Source organism: Apodemus sylvaticus, chromosome 1 (assembly GCF_947179515.1).
Source record: "Apodemus sylvaticus chromosome 1, mApoSyl1.1, whole genome shotgun sequence".
Lineage (NCBI taxonomy): Eukaryota > Metazoa > Chordata > Mammalia > Rodentia > Muridae > Apodemus > Apodemus sylvaticus.
In genome coordinates, this window is record NC_067472.1 from 97224878 (window position 1) to 97241647 (window position 16770).

At 38.0% G+C, this 16770-nt stretch overlaps 1 protein-coding gene across 1 annotated transcript; it reads left to right on the forward strand.

Moving 5' to 3' along the window:
• The first annotated feature begins 1728 nt into the window (after positions 1–1728).
• On the forward strand, positions 1729–2664 carry LOC127679459 (olfactory receptor 10A3-like). The gene has a single exon (XM_052175366.1). The coding sequence runs from the start codon at positions 1729–1731 to the stop codon at positions 2662–2664; it is 936 nt and encodes a 311-aa protein (XP_052031326.1).
• Positions 2665–16770: the final 14106 nt, after the last annotated feature.

Genomic DNA, 16770 nt, shown 5'->3' on the forward strand with positions numbered 1-16770 from the left:
ATGGTAGTATGCTTTTTATTTTTGTTTAAATTTTAAACATATAATGTATCTATATGTCTCTGTGCATATTCTTTATGCATATTCACATAGTGATTGCATATGCTTATGAACTATAGTAGCACATTTAAATTTATTTTTAGAGTGTACAAGGGTCGGATCAAAACAATTAGCATTTCTATTACTTGAGGTGTTCATTTCTTCGTGATGGGATATTTTAAACTTCTACTATCTGCTTTAAAATGAACTGTAGGTTGTTGCAAGCCATACATAGGCCTTCTACATGTTAGGAATATTGTGTCAATATGTTGTATGGATTAAAGACTCTTGTAGGGCATTGTGCATATCTCCAAGAATGAAATGGAAAACTTTCTTTTTCACAGCTATGTTGTTATGATGGGTTGCATTTTTGTATACAGAAATACATTTTGTAATAAGAAAAGAAAGGGTTAAAGTCATATATAGAGTTCTGAAGTATGTTGGGGTAGCATTTGTTAAGGAGTCATGACTGTCTCATGTAGCACACTAAGTTTTTAAAGGTCTTGGACTCAAATGTGTTTGAGACAGTACAGAGCCCAGAAAATAGTTGGTTGCTGATGATAGTTTGTTGAGTAATTAATGATTTCATAAACTTTCAGAATAGAAATGGAATGGAGAAAGTGGAGAGCGAGAACAGAGAGGGAAGAGTGGAAACTCTCAAGTCTCAGCCCTGTGATGGTCCTCGTGGGATTTTTCTTAAGCCCCCATGGTCACACAGATGGGCATTGATGTTTACCCCCCAAAGTGTCACGTTGGGGTAAAGTCTAATAGAAGTGGCTAGTTCTAGTCTGGGAAAAATTTAGTAATATTTCAGCAATTCACACAAACTGTAGGTATCACTCACCACAAGCACATTTAAAATACAACCTCCTCTGTGTGTTCATAAATAATGTTGCTACTTTTAACAGCTCTGTCTCACTGTACTAGTCCAATGCAATGAGTAGTAAAAAAATGTACCTAACATAGATATAAGTAACATTACACAATTTGAGGTTGTATTTATGAAATACATATATACATACATACATATATATGTATAAAATCTAACTGAAAAAAGAAGCCATTAAGTAGTAAAAATGAATCTAAAATTTTACTTTTAAACTCATAACTGAATTATTACATTTCCATTAAAATTGTTGAGTTAGATTCATAAATATTTTCTTATGTACTTTATTTTTATGATCATAACTTTTATTTTATTTATTTTGTTATGTTCTTAGCAACCTTATTTATAATAGCCAGAAGCTGTAAAGAACACAGATATCCCTCAACAGAGAAATGGACACAGAAAATGTGGTACATTTATACAGATCATAACTTTTATATTTATCTAATATTACATGAAGCAAGGATGCCATAAGATGCTATAGAGTTGGAATACCTTTAGAAAACTTTTCTATTAACTATAAAACTGTGCCTAAATTTCAAACCACATAATATACAACTTGTGACAGAGAATGGACTGCATTTTATCTGTCAGGTCAGACTTCTTAGCAAGAAGTCTTCATCTCTCCATTTCTCTTCCAAGGGCTTATTAATCAAGTGGTTAGACATCCTTCAAGTTGCTAAGTGTGTCATTGGTCTCCTCCTTTCATGCTCTGTGCTGGGGTCAATGCAGGCTGGAGTTAAATGAACTGGAAGTTCATTGTTGTACACCATGTTCCTGAGAACATATAGGATTCTTCTCCACCAATGATGGGACAGAATGACAGTTCTGTGGCTGAGTTCATCCTCTTGGGCTTTTCTCACCTCCCTGAACTCCAAGAACACATGTTTGGAGCTTTCTTGGTTATTTATCTGGTAACTCTGACAGGAAATGCAACCATTGTCACTGTCATCTTTCTGGACCAGAGCCTGCACATCCCCATGTACCTGTTCCTGCAGAACTTGTCTGTGGTTGAAGCATGCTTCAGCACAGCCATTATGCCTGAAATGCTGGTGGCCCTGAGTACTGAGAAAGCGACCATTTCCTTTGGGGGCTGTTTTGCACAAATGTACTTCATTCTTCTCTTTGGTGGGACTGAGTGTTTTCTCCTGGGAGCAATGGCTTATGACCGATTTGCTGCAATCTGCCACCCTCTGACCTACCCAGTGATTATGAGCAAAAGGATCTTTGTGAAATTGGTGATGTGCTCATGGATCTTGGGTATCATGGTTGCTTCTGTGCAGGCTACATGGGTATTTAGCTTCCCCTTTTGTGGTCCTAGTAAAATTAATCATATATCATGTGAAACCCCAGCAGTGCTGGAGCTTGCCTGTGCAGACACCTTCCTGTTTGAAGTCTATGCCTTCACGGGCACCATTTTGATAGTCATGGTCCCCTTCCTGTTGATACTCTTGTCTTATACTCGAATTCTCTTTGCCATCCTGAGGATGCCATCCACTACAGGGAGGCAGAAGGCCTTTTCCACATGTGCCTCTCATCTCACCTCTGTCACCCTCTTCTATGGCACGGCATGCATGACTTATCTACAGCCCAAATCCAAGTACTCACCAGACACCAAGAAATTGATGTCATTGGCTTACTCTCTGCTCACCCCTCTGCTGAATCCTCTTATCTACAGCCTGAGAAACAAGGAGATGAAAAGGGCTGTGGTGAAATTATGGCAAAGAAAAGTGGTTTTCTGACTTGCTGAGAAGTCATTTGGGATTTGGAACCACTCAAATAACTCTAACTTAGTTTAATAAATCATGACAAAAGGTTTCCTCTCTCAATACTTTAGTCATTTATTTTACTATATATATTGTTTTTACAGTATGATGTAGTGTTCTTCATATGTCTGTGAACTGTGGATATTCAGTTTATTACTACAGTATTCTTATTAAGATGATGCTTCAGTAAATCTAATTTCACATATTCATATATTGATGCTTTGCTTTCTGTGCCTCTGATGGAGTGAATGGTGTCTTTCTGTGTATCATCTCTCTTCCTTTCTCTCTGTTCTGTTACTTACCATTCCATTTAGTTTTATACTGTGTGTGTTTTTGCTTGTCTGTCCATTTCTGAGAATTCATGTCACTGCCATTCTCTAGTTAAGCAGCTACTAGGTCCCTCTGCTTCTACCCAAGCCCATTATTAATTAATTTGAATAACCACTGCAGAAATACCTTTTAAAAATGGTTACAAAAGCCTATTGAGACTCACTAACCTCTAGAATGTCAAAACAACAATAGATGTATTGGTAACATTTGTTGTTTCTGGAGTGAAAATATATAAGTTTAAAGAAATGCTCACAAATTTATTTGGGAGGTCCAAACTATCCCTTATTTTGATGTTGGTCTCCATTTGCTTAAAGAGAGGCAACTTTGATGAGGGTTGTTGACTAAACTTTTCTGTGAGTATAAGAATAAAATTTTGAATGTAGTAAGAAATTATACTGGTCTAGCAAAGTGTTTGAAGTTGCTTCTTTTCTTTTTTCTTTTCCTTTTCTTTTTTCTTTTCTTTTTCTTCTTCTTTTTTTCTTTTTTGGTTTTTCGAGACAGGGTTTCTCTGTGCAGCCCTGGCTGTCCTGGAACTCACTCTGTAGACCAGGCTGGCCTCGAACTCAGAAATCTGCTTGCCTCTGCCTCCCAAGTGCTGGGATTAAAGGTGTGCACCACTACCACCTGGCAGTTGCTTCTTTTCTAAGGTCCGTGGTCTTACTAGTTCCAGTGGGTTGGCTTAGTTTCCAGTACCAGATAAGATTTCTGTGCTGTTGAGTGGGCCTTGAGTCCAATTAGAGAGCTGTTGGTTGGCACCAACTCATGAGTTCCATAAAAGCTTGTTTTATTAGCCTAGCAAAATAGTCATTGTTGACAACTTGGTATACACTACAAAATAAGTAGTATTTAAGATTTTGTATACTCCAACTTCAAAAACAAGGCAAGGTAACAGGAATGCTAATTGTCCTGCTTATAGTTTCATGTATGATATTAAATATATATTAAAGTTTTATATATGATAAGAAATAGACTGTACCTCATAATTATAGACAACTAGTAATGTTAATTAAATATATATAAACAATGCTACAGAAACAATAAAATGTGTGCGATAAGATATATCTCAGAAGAGATATCTGAGGAGAGATGTCTGTGGAGATATGCCTCAGCAGTTAAGAGAAATGTTTATTTTTTTCAGAGAACCTTGCTTTAATTCCCAGCACCCACATGACAGGTCACAACCATATGGAACTCCAGTTCTAGGGGATCTGGTACCCTCGTTTGGCCTCTGTGGCCACTGCACATATGTTGTGCACAGATAGTCATGCAGGGAAAACCCCCAGACACATTCTTTTTTTCTTATATATTTTTTATTTTCTATATTCTTTGTTTACATTCCAAATGATTTCCCCTTTCCCAGTTTCCCCCTCCCCATATGTCCCATAAACCTTCTTCTCTCCACCCATTCTCCAATCACCTCTCTCCTTTTTCTCTGTCCTGATACTCCCTCCAATGTTAGATCAAGCCTTTCCAGGATCAGGACCCTCTCCTTACTTCTTCATGGGAATCATTTGTTATGCTAATTGTGCCTTGGGAATTCAGAACTTCTGGGCTAATTAATATCCACTTATCAGAGATTGCATTCCATGTGTATTCTTTTGTGATTGGGTTAACTCACTTAGGATGATATTTTCCAGATCCAATCATTGCCTAAAAATTTGTTGAATTCATTGTTTCTAATTGCTGAGTAGTATTCCATTGTGTAAATATACCATATTTTCTGTATCCCTTCCTCCATTGAGGGTCATCTGGGTTGTTTCCAGCTTCTGGCCATCATAAATAAGGTTGCTATGAACATAATGGAACATGTGTCTTTATTGCATGCCAGGGGAATCCTTTGGGTATATGCCCAGGAGAGGTATAGCAGAAGTGTCATGTCCAGTTTTCTGAGGAACTGCCAGACTGATTTTCAAAGTGGTTGTACCATCTTACAATCCCACCAGCAGTGGAGGAGTGTACCTCTTTCTCCACATCCTCGCCAACACCTGCTGTCTCCTGATTTTTTTTACCTTAGCCATTCTGACTGGTGTGAGGTGAAATCTCAGGGTTGTTTTGATTTGCATTTCCCTAATGACTAATGATGTTGAGCATTTCTTAAGGTGCTTCTCAGCCATCCAAATTTCTTCAGGTGAAAATTCTTTGTTTAGATCTGTACCCCATTTTTTAATAGGGTTATTTGGTTCCCTGGGTTCTAACTTCTTGAGTTCTTTGTATATATTGGATATTAGCCCTCTATCAGATGTAGGGTTGGTGAAAATATTTTCCCAATTTGTTGGTTGACTCTTTGTCCTTTTGACAGTGTCCTTTGCCTTACAGAAACTTGTAATTTTATGAGCTACCATTTGTCAATTCTTTTTTTCTTTTCGATATATTTTTTATTTACATTTCAAATGATTTTTCCTTTTCTAGCCCTCCACTCCCCGAAAGTCCCATAAGCTCCCTTTTCTCCCCCTGTCCTCCCACCCACCCCTTCCCACTTCCTTGTTCTGGTTTTGCCCTATACTGCTTCACTGAGTCTTTCCAGAACAAGGGGCCACTCCTCCGTTCTTCTTGTACCTCATTTGATGTGTGAATTAGGTTTTGGGTATTCCAGTTTTCTAGGTTAATATCCACTTATTAGTGAGTGCATACCATGATTCATCTTTTGCGTCTGGGTTACCTCACTTAGTATGATGTTCTCCAGCTCCATCCATTTGCCTAAGAATTTCATGAATTCATTGTTTCTAATGGCTGAATAGTACTCCATTGTGTATATATACCACATTTTTTTTGCCCCCACTCTTCTGTTGAGGGATACCTGGGTTCTTTCCAGCTTCTGGCAATTATAAATAGGGCTGCTATGAACATAGTGGAACATGTATCCTTATTACATGCTGGGGAATCTTCTGGGTATATGCCCAGGAGTGGTATAGCAGGATCTTCTGGAAGTGAGGTGCCCAGTTTTCGCAGGAACCGCCAGACTGATTTCCAGAGTGGTTGTACCAATTTGCCACCCCACCAGCAGTGAAGGAGTGTTCCTCTTTCTCCACATCCTCTCCAACACCTGCTGTCTCCTGAATTTTTAATCTTAGCCGTTCTGACTGGTGTAAGGTGAAATCTCAGGGTTGTTTTGATTTGCATTTCCCTAATGACTAATGAGGTTGAGCATTTTTTAAGATGCTTCTCCGCCATCCAAAGTTCTTCAGGTGAGAATTCTTTGTTTAACTCTGTACCCCATTTTTTAATAGGGTTGTTTGGTTTTCTGGAGTCTAACTTCTTGAGTTCTTTATATATATTGGATATTAGCCCTCTATCTGATGTAGGATTGGTGAAGATCTTACAGAAACTTTGTAATTTTATGAGGTCCCATTTGTCAATTCTTGATCTTAGAGCATACGCTATTGGTGTTCTGTTTAGAAACTTTCTCCCTGTACCGATGTCCTCAAGGGTCTTCCCCAGTTTCTTTTCTATTAGCTTCAGAGTGTCTGGCTTTATGTGGAGGTCCTTGATCCATTTGGATTTGAGCTTAGTACAAGGAGACAAGGATGGATCAATTCCCATTCTTCTGCATGTTGACCTCCAGTTGAACCAGCACCATTTTATTAGGTCCCATTTGTCAATTCTTGATCTTAGAGCATAAGCTATTGGTGTTCTGTTCAGGAATTTTCCCCTGTGCCAATGTCCTCAAGGGTTTTCCCCAGTTTCTTTTCTTTTAGTTTCAGTGTGTCTGGTTTTATGTGGAGGTCTTTGATCCACTTGGAGTTGAGTTTAGTACAAGGAGATAAGAATGGATCAATTCGCATTCTTCTGCATGCTGACCTCCAGTTGAACCAGCACCATTTGTTGAAAAGGCTATTTTTTTTCCACTGGATGTTTTCAGCTTTTTTGTCAAGTGACTATAGTTGTGTGGATTCACTTCTGGGTCTTCAATTCTATTCCATTGGTCCACTTGCCTGTCATTGTGCCAATACCATGCCGTTTTTAACACTATTGCTCTGCAGTATTGCTTGAGGTCTGGGATACTCATTCCTCCAGAAGTTCTTTAACTGTTGAGAATAGTTTTAGCTATCCTGGGTTTTTGTTATTCCAGATGAATTTGAGAATTGCTTTTTCTAACTCTGTGAAGAACTCAGTTGGGATTTTGATGGGGATTGCATTGAATCTGTATATTACTTTTGGCAAGATGGCCATTTTAACTATATTAATCCTGCCAATCCACAAGCATGGAAGATTTTTCCATTTTTTGAGATCTTCTTCGATTTCCTTCTTCAGAGACCTGAAGTTCTTGTCGTATAGATCTTTCACTTGTTTGGTTAGAGTCACCCCAAGATACTTTATTTTGTTTGTGGCTATTTTGAAGGGTGTCATTTCCCTAATTTGGGTATAGCAGGGCCCTCTGGAAGTGTCATGTCCAGTTTTCTTAGGAACCTCCAGATTGATTTCCATAGTGGTTGTCAGATTTAGAGTTGGTGAAGATCCTTTCCCAATCTGTTGGTCGACGTTTTGTCCTTTTGACAGTGTCCTTTGCCTTACAGAATCTTTGTAGTTTTATGAGGTCCTATTTGTCACTTCTTGATCTTAGAGCATAAGCTATTGGTGTTCTATTCGGGAACTTTTCCCCTATGCCCATGTCCTCAAGGGTCTTCCTCAGTTTCTTTTCTATTAGTTTCAGTGTGTCAGGTTTTATGTGGAGGTCCTTGATTCATTTGGAGTTGAGTTTAGTACAAGGAGATAAGAATGGATCAATTTGCATTCTTCTGCATGCTGACCTCCAATTGAACCAGCACTATTTGTTGAAAAGGCTATCTTTTTTCCACTGGATGTTTTCAGCTCCTTTGTCGAAGATCAAGTGACCATAGGTGTGTGGATTTATTTCTGGGTCTTCAATCCTATTCCATTGATCTGCTTGCCTGACATTGTACCAATACCATGCAGTTTTTTTTTTTTTTTTATCATTATTGCTCGGTAGTAAAGTTTGAGGTCTGGTATACGGAATCCCCCAGAAGTTCTTTTACTGTTGAGAATAGTTTTAGCTATCCTGGTTTTTTTGTTATTCCAGATGAATTTGGGAATTGCTCTTTCAAGCTCTATGAAGAACTGAGTTGGGATTTTGATGGGGATTGTATTGAATCTGTAGATTGCCTTTGGCAAGATGGCCATTTTAACTATATTAATCCTGCCAATCCACGAGCATGGGAGATTTTTCCATTTTCTGAGATCTTTTTGGATTTCCTTCTTTAGAGATCTGAAGTTCTTGTCATATAGGTCTTTCACTTGTTTGGTTAGAGACACCCCAATATACTTTATGCTGTTTGTGACTATTGTGAAGGGTGTCATTTCCCTAATTTCTTTCTCAGTCTGCTTATCCTTTGAGTATATAAAGGCTACTGATTTGCTTGAGTTGATTTTGTAGCCAGCCATTTTGCTGAAGTTGTTTATCAGCTGTAGGAGTTCTCTAGTAGAGTTTTTTGGGTCACTTAAGTATACTATCATATCATCTGCAAAGAGTGATAGTTTGACTTCTTCCTTTCCAATTTGTATCCCTTGACCTCCTTATGCTGTCTAATTGCTCTAGCTAGGACTTCAAGAACTATATTGAAAAGATATGTAGAGAGGGGGCAGCCTTGTCTAGTCCCTGATTTTAGTGTGATTGCTTCAAGTTTTTCTCCATTTAGTTTGATGTTGGCTACCGGTTTGCTGCATGTTGCTTTTACTATGTTTAGATATGGGCCTTGATTTCCTGTCCTTTCCAAGACTTTTAGCATGAAAGGATGCTGAATTTTGTCAAATGCTTTTTCATCATCTAATGAAATGATCATGTGGTTTTTTTCTTTGAGTTTGTTTATGTAGTGTATAGCATTGATGGATTTCCATATATTGAACCATTCCTGCATCCCTGGGATGAAGCCTACTTGATCATGGTGGATGATCGTTTTGCTGTGTTCTTGGATTTGGTTGGCAAGAATTTTATTGAGTATTTTTGCATCAATATTCGTAACTGAAATTGGCCTGAAATTCTCTTTCTTAGTTGGATCTTTGTGTGGTTTTGGTATCAGCATAATCGTGGCTTCGTAGAAGGAGTTGGGTAGTATTCCTTCTATTTCTATTTGGTGGAATAGTTTGAAAAGTATTGGTGTTAAGTCTTCTTTGAAAGTCTGATAGAATTCTGCACTAAAGCCATCTGGTCCTGTGCTTTTTTTGGTCGGAAGGCTATCTATGACCCCTTCTATTTCTTTAGGTGTTTTAAGTCTGTTTAGATGACCTATTTGATCCTGATTTAATTTTGGTATTTGATATCTGTCTAAGAAATTGTCCATTTCCTTCAGATTCTCCAGTTGTTTTGAGTACAGGCTTTTGTAGTAGGATATGATGATTTTTTGAATTTCCTAGGCTTCTGTTGTAATATCTCCCTTTTCATTTCTAATTTTGTTAATCTGTACCCTTTGTTTAGTCTGGCTAAGGGTTTGTCTATCTTGTTGATTTTTTCAAAGAACCAGCTCCTGGTTTTGCTGATTCTTTGTATGGTTCTCTTAGTTTCTACTTGATTGATTTCAGCCCTGAGTTTGATGATTTACTATCTTCTTCTCCTCCTGGGTGAATTAGCTTCTTTTTGTTCCAGAGCTTTCAGTTCTACTGTTAATCTTCTAGTGTATGCTCTCTCCAATTTCTTTTTGGAGGCACTCAAAGCTATGAGTTTTCTTCTTAGCACTGCTTTCATTGTGTCCCATAAATTTGGGTGTGTTGTGCTTTCATTTTCGTTAAATTCTAAAAAAATCTTTGATTTCTTTTTTTATTTCTTCCTTGACCAGTGTATCATTGAGTAGAGTATTGTTCAGTTTCCATGTGTATGTGGGCTTTCTGTGGTTTTTATTGTTATTAAAGACCACTTTTACTCCATAGTGATCTGATAGGAGGCATGGGATTATTTCAATGTTCTTATATTTGTTGATGTATATCTTGTGACAAACTATTTGATCGATTTTGGAGAAGGTACCATGAGGTGGTGAGAAAAAGATACATTCTTTTGCTTTGGGATGAAAAGTTCTATATATATCTGTTAAATCCAATTCGTCCAAAGCTTCAATTAGTTTCACTGTGTCCCTGTTTAGTTTGTTTTTCTGATCAGTACATTGATGAGAGTGGAGTGTTGAAGTCATCCACAATTATTGTGCAATGTGTTCTTTGAGCTTTAGTAAAGTTTCTTTTATGAATGAAGTCACCCTTGTATTTGGAGCATAGATGTTTAGGATTGAGCCTTCTTCTTGTCGGACTTTTCCTTTGACCAGCAAGAAGTGTCCTTCCATGTCTCTTTTTATGACATCAGGCTGAAAGTCAGTTTTATCTGATATTAGAATGGCAACTTTGACTTGTTTCCTGAGACCATTTGCTTGTAGAATTGTCTTCCAGCCTTTTACTCTAAGGTAGTTTTTGTCTTTGACACTGAGGTTTGTTTCCTGTGTGCAGCAAAATGTAGGGTCCTATTTACATATTCAGTCTGTTAGTCTATGTCTTTTTATTGGTGAATTGAGCCCTTTGATGTTAAGAGATATTAAGGAATAGTGATTATTATTTCCTGTCATTTTTGATGTTATTTTTAAAATTTGATTGGTTATCTTCTTTTGGGTTTGATGAAAGAAGGTTACTATCTTGCTTTTTCCAGGGTAAAGTTTCCATTCTTGTATTGGTGTTTTCCTCCTATTATCCTTTGTAGGGCTGGGTTTGTGGAAAGATATTGTGTAAATTTGGTTTTATCATGGAATATCTTGTTTTCTCCATCTATAGTGATTGAGAGTTTCTCTGGGTACAGTAGCCTTGGGTGGCATTTGTGTTCTCTTAGAGTCTGTATGAGCTCCGCCCAGGATCTTTTAGCTTTCATGGTCTCTGCTGAGAAGACTGGTTTAATTCTGATAGGTCTTCCTTTATATGTTACTTGCCCTTTTTCTCTTACTGCCCTAAGTATTCTTTCTTTGTTTAGGACATTTGGGGTTTTGATTGTTATGTGACAGGAGGTATTTCTGTTCTGGTCTAGTCTGTTTGGAGTTCTGTAGGCTTCTTGTATATTCCCGGGCATCTCTCTCTTTAGGTTAGGGAAGTTTTCTTCCATAATTTTATTGAAGATATTTGCTGGCCCTTTAAGTTGTAAATCTTCACTCTCATCAATGATGCCTATAATCCTTAGGTTTGGCTTTCTCATTGTGTCCTGGATTTCCTGGATATTTTGGGTTACAAGCTTTTTTGCATTTTGCATTTTCTTTGACTGTTGAGTCCATGGTTTCTATGGTATCTTCAGCATCTGAGGTTCTTTCTTCTATATCTTGTATTCTGTTGTTGATATTTGCATCTCTGTCCCCTGATTTCTTCCCAAGGTTTTCTAACTCCAAACTTGTCTCCCTTTGTGATTTCTTAGTTGTTTCTACTTCTGATTTTAGATCCTGGATGGTTTTGCTTAGCTCCTTCACTTTCTTGTTTGTGTTTTCCTGTAATTCTTCAAGAGATTTTTGTGTTTCCTCTTTCATGACCTCAGCCTGTTGATCAAAGTTCTCCTGTATTTCTTTCTTTCTTTCTTTTTTTTAAAGATAGAAGGAATTGATATTTATTCAGGAATTTTGTCTTGTGCTAAGTACAAATAACATTGTCCTCCATTCTCAGAGCACATACAACATACAGAGCACATACATTCTATAGAGCACATGCAACAGCAAGCTCTTAGTGGATTTTTTCCTCTTTTAAGATAGCTACACTTCAAAAAAACTATAAAATCATGAAAAATATGTTTTCATGGAGGTTTGTGGAAAGTATTAGTGTAAAGCATCCATCTATAGAAAATCATGAAAGAAAACATCTGTTCCTGAAAAATTTATAAACAAAATTATACTAAATATTAAGAATTCTGAAATATATATGCTTATATTATTCAATAATATTTGTTTAAACATTCAAACACAGTAGAAACAAAAAACTTTGTAGATTTGTAATATTTTGCTCAACTTTAAATAATAATTTGAAAATCACACATTTGTTCATTATAGCAATTAAAAATTGTTTTTTTATGTTTTGCAAGCCTTCATTAAATTTTACAAATGAAGGGCCTTTTTAGTTCTCAATAAATGATCATTTAATTTCAAATCTGTCTGTAACGATTAATGCTCTATTGTTTAGTTTTCCGTCTTAAATGTTTCCTGTATTTCTTTAAGTGATTTTTGCATTTCCTCCTTATTAGCTTCTGTATTCTCCTGATTTTTTTCAATGATTTTTGTGTTTCCCTTGTAAGGGCTTCTAACTTTTGATCCATTTTCTCCTGAATTTCTTTAAGAGATTTATTTATGTCCTTCATGTGTTCCTGTAACAGCATCACGGCCAGTGATTTTAAATCCAAATCTTGTTTTTCTGCTGTGTTGGGGTATGACCTGCTGTTAATGGAGAATTGGGTTCAGATGCTGCCATATTGCCTTGATTTCTGTTAGTAATGTTCTAACATTTGCCTTTTGCCATCTAGTTCTCACTGGTGTTAGTTGGTCTTGTTGTCAATGCTGGACTCACCAGTGCAAGCTGCCTCTTCCCAGCTGGTCTCCGGGTGTACAGCTGACCTCCTGCACTGGTTGGAGACGGGGTGCTGTGGCCTAGGCTGTTTCAGATCCAGAGGCAGAGACCAGAAGGCTCCCGCCAGAGACCTCAGGACTGGATCCTCTACTCTGCAGGGCCAGACTCACCAGAGCACTCTGCCTCCTCCTAGCCGGTCTCTGGGTGCACAGCTGGCTTCTTGCACAGCCTGGACATGGGGTGCTGTGGCCCATGCTGTTACTGATCCCAAAGTGGAGACCTGAAGGCTCCTGCCAGAGGCCTTAGGACTGGATCCTAAGCTCTGTATGGCCTGACTCACCAGAGCATGCTGCCTCCTCCCAGCCTGCCTTCAGGTGCAGAGCTGGCCTCTTGTACTTCCTGGAGAGGGGGTGCCATGGCCCAGGCTGTTCCAAATCCCGAAGTGGAGCCCCGACACATTCAATCTGGACACATTCATATATTTAGAAAGGAGTATGTATTAATTTTTTTCTTTCTCATGAGAAGCTAATTTAACTATTTGGTCCAATAGAGAGTGTGTGCATTTTTAAACCTATTTTGGGATTATTTGTCATTCAAAATATATTTATGAATTAAAATACACATAGGCAAAAGACTTGTACACATGAGCGTGGTTCATAGGAGCTGTTCAACTCACTGTCTATTGCCTTTTACTATTCTTCAGATATGCACCATGGATAATATATACCTCCAGTTTGCTCTGTCTGTGTCTGCTTGGCTCCCTCATCTTGTCTTGTCAATCCCTCCTGCTTCTCAGAACATCACACAAAGGCTAGTAGGCTATGTTTTAGACTTGTGATATCACGTGACCTTCTTACTTGAGCATGTCTAATTTTCTCCTCCAACCTTTAGTGATGACAGAGATATTGTAGATGAGAACACTTGACACTTCCAAATCAGTAAACTATTATGTTTTTCAATTTTTTATCACAACAGAGATTTTAGAAGATGTCCAATACTGGAGTCATTGTTTTCCCCTTTAATTGTAACATACCACCTCATTCATTTTGAATGTAATTGATATTTTGAATGAAGGCATCTATAGGTCCAGAGCTGCATTGTAGCAGTACTCAATTAATTTCTTAAAATGATTCTGGCAGTGTCAGTGAATCTGTGTTCCTTACTACCCAATATTCTGGATTCCCAAATGAAAGACACACACACACAACTTTTATATTTTGATGTGTCTTAAACAGTTATAGCTAGGCCACTTCCTAACCTCCATGTGGCCAATACACTTCCTTTTGATAGTCTCATGTTATTACTCACGAAATCCTATGTTCCATCTTTGCTGCCCTGACCCAGTTGGGCAGCCCCCTGTTCCCACATGGCAGCAAAGCTCTCTGTCCCATACCCTCGCAGGTGTGGCATCTCCTTGCCTTTTCCTGGCATGGCAGATCTTCTTCTTTTCCCCTAGGTCCCTTGCCCAGGAAATCTAAAAGTTCTGCCTCTGTCTGCCCTGCCCAGCCATTGGCTGTTGGTGGCATCTTTATTTACCAACCAGAACCAACTGATTGGTAAATCACACAGTCCCTGAGTGTCTTATGTGCAGATGCTTGTGTGAGCAGTTTTGGGGACCCAAATTAACATAATCCAGTCAGAATTAGAACAGTTTCACTACACTGCATTAGTGGACTGTTTAGGTTACATACTTGGCTTCTGTTCTATGAGGACACACACACTCTCACAACAAAGTCTCTGAGCCTCTGACTTGTTTTTGGAACCTGGTGGAATTTCTTTTATAGAGAAAATATGTCTCAAAGAATGGGTAGGTCCTTATCAGAAATGTGATTATTTAATTATTTTTATTTTCTTTTATTCTTGAATCATTTTTACATTCCATCTTTTCAAGAATGAATAGACATTTTGCAACAATGTTTGAATTTCCAGGATTCAGAAAAATAAAACAAAAACTTCTTTTGTTTAAGCCACCCAGTCTGCAATCAGTGTGTCGATATTTTTTAGACGTATTTAATTTTATTCCTCATGATACATAGTGTTTATTAAAGAAGTCCTTTTGCAAACTGATGACTTAAAGTCAACTGAACAATTACTTTTTAAATCTCTCTCTCTATATATATCATATGTTATGTCTAGGTTTTGATTCGTACTGTGTTTGCTGAGAACATAATTTGAAATTTTTATCTTTTTTGTTTCTTTGAATGTACCTGTCATTATTGTTTCCATGTTGATTATTCTGGCAGAATGACAAAGTGTGGCTTTGTTGCTCCAGAATGGTGACAAGGCTCTCATCTCACTAATGCCATTCTCGGGGAGGATCCTTCACACAACCAGGAGCTGGCTTTGTCACTCATTTCCATAACTCAAGTTCACGCCCATACAGCCTATTAACCCAGTAGTAGAGGCCTAAGGCAATCACATTTGTGGTGGTGTCCCATGAATAAACACTTACAAAGTCATCCTGCTAACGTCCCATCTTAGTATTTGTTGTGTTCTATTCACTATTAACCTATCAACCTTAATAAATTAAGCACAATGGGTTTGCCCTGTGAAGACACAATTTTAATGTTTATAAAATGACTTGTATGGATAGGCACTGTGCTAGGCCCTGGGAAAGCAAGATAAGAAAGATAGTCTAATGAGAGGAACTTATTTTAAACAAATGAAACATTTGCTCACACATAATAACAATTATGATAACTGTTACAAAGGAAACAGAGTATGCTGTAGTAACAAGAAGGCCTTATCTCCTCAACTCCTGGGAGAAAATGAGTTTTTAAACCTTTGAATGAGGCTTAAAGGCTGATAGAAAAGCCAGAAATATAGTTGGGGCACTAGATATAGTAACAATACAGGTGAAAGAAAGTCAGAGGGTTTAAGGGTCTCGATGTGAATTTTTCCAGGAAAGGAAGATCTGTAGAGGTCATGGAGAGGTGGGACGGAGTGGTGAGAAAAAGAGATCATATAAAAACTCATGGATAGTGAGGATGCTGAGTTTTGCCTATTAGCCATAGTTGGATAACAGAAGGCTTTCAGCCAAGGAGAGACACGACCATATTTGAACTTTTGACATATTCCGTGTGCTGAGTAATTGATAGGAGGATGAAGGAAGGGAAATAAGCAAGGAAGATGCAATGCCACCCAGGCAGGAGTGATGGTGGCTCAGGGTTAGAGGGGGCTGCGGTAGCAGAGATGAGAATTCTTCCCCACATTCGTAACAAATTCAACTGACTGAACCTGATGGAGATTGTGTGCTGGGAGTAGATAGGAGAAAAGGAAGTGCCAGGAATAAGCCTACATTTCAGGCTGGAGGCCCTAATTACTGAGATATGAAACTTTGGCAAGGAATCTTTGTATGGAGTTGAAATCCAGTTCAGATTTCACTTAAAATGCTTGCAAAAAGCCAGTGAGATTTATTAACCAGGCTCTGGTTAATAGGCTCTAGGTGGTGATTGGTAGTGGGACAGGGAGACAGAGTTAAAGGGCAAAATCAGGGGAGAGATGCAGGCTCCAGGAAGGTGTTTTAAAAAAATACCACAAATATTGTTTATTATGTGAATTTTTACAATAAAAGGAAAAGATGGATAGAACTAAATGTAGAATAATGAGTGTTTTTTTTTTCTCCTCAAGAAGTTATTATTACCATTTCTAGTAAAAGAGAGAATGGGCAACAGTAGAATAGGTTGGCCATTAGCTTCAAATTTGCCTAGAAATGAATCACAAACACATGTTCTCCCTGCTACTTACCATGATGTGTATAGTGGGTGTTAGAAGGAAAGTTTCCTCATTCGTTCCTTCGCATGAAAGATTTTGTGTTCTATTTCAGCAGGGCACACACACACACACATACACACACACACACACACACAAGATTATTATAAAAAGGGCGTTATGGGTATGCTATAAGTATATAGTTATTTTGTGTATAATTTTAAATAATGGAAGTGTATAGGTTTCAGTCTTTGGGAAAAATCCAATACAGGAGAAAGAGTGAATCCATTTAACACAGGGCTTGTGCCGATGTATTCTGGGTAAAAGGAGAACATGAGTGGATTAAACTGGATACAAATAATGGGGAGAAATAGAGTCCTGTGAAACTACAGTTTCTAGATGTTGGTCTGCTTAGACTAGAAGATCATAGATCACAGTATCAAAGCAAAGGAAGTGAACCTATGAAAACTGTCAGAAGGGAGATTCTAGGTTCTGGTATACATGGGAGTTCCAGGAGAGCCA